Source organism: Poecilia formosa, unplaced genomic scaffold (genome assembly GCF_000485575.1).
Source record: "Poecilia formosa unplaced genomic scaffold, Poecilia_formosa-5.1.2 Scaffold5, whole genome shotgun sequence".
NCBI lineage: Eukaryota > Metazoa > Chordata > Actinopteri > Cyprinodontiformes > Poeciliidae > Poecilia > Poecilia formosa.
In genome coordinates, this window is record NW_006799944.1 from 75,301 (window position 1) to 80,047 (window position 4,747).

A 4,747-nucleotide genomic window follows, 5' to 3' on the forward strand; every position below is an offset into this window, starting at 1 on the left:
ATTTTATTTTTGACTGGGTCAAATACATTTCCAGGTCAAAAAGGATATCAGTGAGCAAATACAAAGGATTTCTATTTTCCGTGTAAAATATTTACTGGGTTTCACTGTACTCATTACTTCAGTAGTTTCTGACTCAACAAAGGTCACTTTACTTAATCAACATATACTGTTTCTTTGTGGCTTTGCAATCAGTTTTTAATCCAGTTTGAGATCCATCGGATTAGGCAAAGAAGTGCGACATGCACACCATCATTTGCCAGAATAGTTAAACTTTGTGGTCGAAAATAATTCAGGCAGCATGTTCTGATAACATCGCTTTTCACCACTTTGTTAGAGCAATCGCTTGCTGAAAGCAGCATTTAAAATCCAGTGGTAACATTGTCTGGGAATTCTGCTCTTATCCTGTCAAACAGTTAAAGGATTATTCAAATCAACAGCAACATGTGATCGCAATTCCCAAAACATCCTGCATGAACTCCACAGTAACCTAGATTTTGTCCACGTAATTGTAGTAACTTCAAGGTTTTTCCGATTTAAATGAAAACCCAACATATGTCTGCTGACGCCATGGAATGTATATAGTTATCCGTCTCTTACAGTAAACCTTGGGAACATGAGTGCTGACTCCATGATTACAGGGAATGTTATTCCATGGCCTTCAGTCTGCAGGACTATATTTAAACAAGAACTCAACACCTGTAAAGATCTAGGTAGGATGACATATTCTGTACTATTAATTTCATAAAGAAACAACATTGAAAGAAGATTTATTGCAAATGCATTTTTGCTTGTCTATAAAGAGAATTAACAACACTCCTTACTGTGAGACATTACAACAAATATAACCAAGATAAAAGACAGTACTAATCAAAAATAAAGAATTAAAAAAAAATGTTTTTCATAAAATAAATAGCTGCAGTCTGAGTGAATTCTTTTTTTTTTTTTTAAATAAGGGACAAGAAGAAACTTGACATGTCTACAGAAGTAAACTGGTGTTGAATGTGTTCAACTTCTTTAGATACAAGAATCCAGACAAACCATGAAAAGCTTTTAGAAGTATGGAAATTTATGTGGATTTCTTTTTTTGTGTGTATAAAACTTAAGCTCGTTGCAATTATAAACAAACACAAATCCCCCAATTTTCTTTGGCGAACTATGTATCAATTTATCCCGCAAACAGTTGTTAATAGAAGCAAAGCCACTCCTGAGTCCCGCCCCTCGCGAACGCACCTGCATCAGAGTCGTAAACATTTCAGGTGAACACAGACCCAAATCTGGAGCTCTGCAGAGTGGATTAGACAGACCGGGACTATCAGCACACCCCTGTGCTATCACACACACACAAACATTCTGTGTCTCCGTGGTTACGGCATGTTAAAATTAGGCTTTATCTTTTTGTAATTTTAACACATTATCCAAGTGATAGCCAATGGAAGTCCTTTCTGGGAACATACAGTCCATGCCTCATTTCTTGTCCATGTCTTCATTGTTCCATTTGTAATTGTACCGGCCGCTGTGCTACTGCAGGAACAGTATACTGAACGCCATGATGACACAGCAGCAGGCCACCCAGGGACTCTTCCGCTCACCTGAAGAAAGGGAACAATGTCAAAATTTAAGAAAATTATTTCATAATGCTAATTTCAGGACATAGAAATTGTGGAACTGTAACAATGCACCCCGACAAATTACAACATTGAAAGGTTTATTATTTAGATTTATTTAAGTAAGTTGACTGGAATAGATCTTGATCCCTCACCCCCTCAACTTCAATGTCATAAACCCAATAAAAAACAAGAAAGACTTAATACAAAAATTTTATGTAACGGCCTACACTACTGCAGTGAAGGTTGCTTATTTGACATGTATCCAATAGACAGCAGCTGACTCCATCCACATGATTCTGGTTGTTCATAGAGGGCTGCATACATGCATATGAAAGGAAAGTGCTTCCAAAGCCACAGCATACAGAAGTATCCAGAACATGGCCACAACTTTTATATTTCTAATGTTAGGCCATCCCTGATTCAGACACAACAGCAGGAGTACAGAAAAGAAGACTATGGCCTAGTGGTCCAGACTCCTCTTATCAGATGAAAACGAGCTTCCAGAGTCTGGATGAAAAACAGACAGGCACAGAGTCGCTTTAAGTACACTGTGAAAATTTCAATTAGTCATGTTTTGGAGTGTTGGTCCAGCGTTTCATAAGATCTAAAATCAGCAAAGGTGTCTTCCAGATAATCTTAGAAGACTTCTTGTTTTTCTTTACCGACAAGCTTTGCAGAGATGCTGATTTCATTATACAGCAACATTTGACGCAACCTGATGACCAAAATACATTAACTATGATAATATTCTAATTTAATGAGAGGCATTAATAACATGCTTACCTATTCTGGCACATTTCCAGAAAATTCCTAGGAGTCTATAACACAAAATAAAAGAAAACATTTAAAAACAATCATTAACATTTCCTGAAATCTAGTACTTTATAAACTTTAATAAATATTGAGAGCAGAAGTTGTGATAATCTTTGTCACCCTCACTCCATAAAATAAAAAAAATAAAATAAAATAAAAAGAAAACCAGGAAGGCTGCCATTCTAGTAAAGTATGGTGGATATTAGGATGTCTTCCAATATTTATTGACTAATAAGTAAATATCTAGTGCACAGTCAGAACAGCACATTTTAGAAAAAAGTCTTTTACTATTACACGGATATAAACAAAAAGAATATTGCCATATGATCATATTTAAAGATTTATAGCATCTCCTTTCATCAAAGAGCAGCACAAAATACCTCATTCCATTCACACAAGAAATTACAAATCCTTCCATCTGCCACCCTTCCTGTTATGTGTTTGTCTAGAGAAATGCCTCTCCCTTCATCAGTGCTGTGTGAGTCAGTGAATGAGTTCAGCTTTGGCCACATATGGACTGTGCCAGGTTTATTAAACAAGTGAATCACAGAGTTTGCACATGAAACAACAATGAGCTTATGATTATTAAAATGTGTTCTTATGCTTCCAGACCCCAGAGACAAGAGAGAGGCTTTTTAATAAGTGTAAACAACTTTCAATGGCCACAGTGCATTACAAAAAATGATTATGTGAATAAGAATGAACTAGTAGTTTAAAACCAATCACTTTGTAGTGAATAAGCGCTTGGATAAATGAGCAATAATTGGCCTTGATCATATACAAGAAGATGTAAAGACAAAGCATGATAGACCCAAGCCAATGGCAACTCTTCCTGACAGTGTGTTGATTATGCAGCTTGAAATTATTGCCATCAATAATGGCAATAATTCTGAAAAACAGAAAATTATTTCTTTTTCTTTTCTTTTACAACCAGAGAATCTGAAACATGTCAGATGATTTTTTTTTTAATCTGTCGGATCATACCCGGTTTTATTCTTGTCCAACAGGCTGGGAGCGAGCGCTCTGATGTAGGCACAGGTACAGATCAGCAGGAGAATCACGGTTAGCAGTGACTGGAAGTTGAAAATGGCTGACTGTAAAATAAAAAAAACAAATACATATTTGACACAAAGTTCTGCTCAGTTAAGCCATATAGAGAAATACATCTAATTTCTTTTCATTTGGTTATAAAATGATCACATTTCATAACCATGAAATGATCACATTTCATAACCAAATATCAAACGTCTGACTTTTTTCTCGCATGTTTATTAAAGCTTTCAAAAATGTGAATGGTGCACTTTGTTGTTATTTAGTTATTGCTCAGGTTTTACAAATCCGATCACCTTTAATACATATGTCACTACCAGGAGGTCTGTGGTTTGTACGCCAACTCATGACTTTGTTACTGGCCTCATCACTTCTGAAAAAAGTAGGTTTTTTTATGTGCTACTATGGGCTGGACTTTTAGGAAAGACGCTGAGAAAATCTTTATTATTTCTTATATTCCGGTTTGTGACATCATCTGTGCTAAATACTGACTTCTCTCACAAGTTAAAAAATAGTCTTAGTTGATGATTTTATATGCTAAAAAAAAAATGAAAAACGAGCAAAAACAACAATTCAACCACTTTCATGAGTACATGCTTAGCTAGTCTACCAAATGATAGTTTATGACAGCTACAGCCTTATTACCACCCTACTATATATATTTATGAAAAAATCTAACTTTTAATATAAACATCAATTGGAAGTTTGTAAAAGAAGGCTGTTAGAAAGATTAACATGCATCCCTGCTTATCCAGTTAAAACAAATCTCTCTAGTTAACCTAGTTAAATAAGTGTGTTCGGTCATTATAAACTGCCACGCTACAGAGCCAGATGCTGTAAGTGGTCCAGCTACGTGGCACACCTTCAAAAAACATTACGGTTTGCATCGTTTACAGCAACGTACGGGTCTTTAAACGGTGACACATAAGCTATCTCATGTGATAATACGGTTACGTTCGCAATGTATCCATTTTCGAAAACACCACAGCGGAGTTTGCTAAATCTTTAGCCGATTTTAGCAACTCAGTTTGTTGGGTTAGCATAAACTGCATGTCTGCTAGCAGCATGCCACGCAGCTTCCAACTGACGGACAACAAAAGCAGACTTGAATTTTAAAATACATAACTGCACTATAAATTAAGATGTTGCTAATAAAATGAAAACAATCTTACCATTTTGATAGCAATCAAAGCCACATCACACTTCCTGTCTTTTGGAATTTACGTATATCACTAGTGAGGACGTCTCTTACGTAAACACGTATCGAACTGCGTAAC

At 35.9% G+C, this 4,747-nt stretch overlaps 1 protein-coding gene across 1 annotated transcript; it reads right to left on the reverse strand.

Annotated features, from left to right (window-relative positions):
• Nucleotides 1–742: 742 nt before the first annotated feature.
• Nucleotides 743–4,738, reverse strand: LOC103145028 (protein kish-A). Its single transcript, XM_007562257.2, has 4 exons — nucleotides 4,643–4,738; nucleotides 3,405–3,514; nucleotides 2,391–2,425; nucleotides 743–1,589 (listed from the first exon to the last, which is right to left on the reverse strand). Exons 1-4 carry the CDS (start codon nucleotides 4,643–4,645, stop codon nucleotides 1,519–1,521), a joined length of 219 nt encoding a protein of 72 aa, XP_007562319.1. The 5' UTR covers nucleotides 4,646–4,738; the 3' UTR covers nucleotides 743–1,518.
• Between the last annotated feature and the right edge of the window lie 9 nt (nucleotides 4,739–4,747).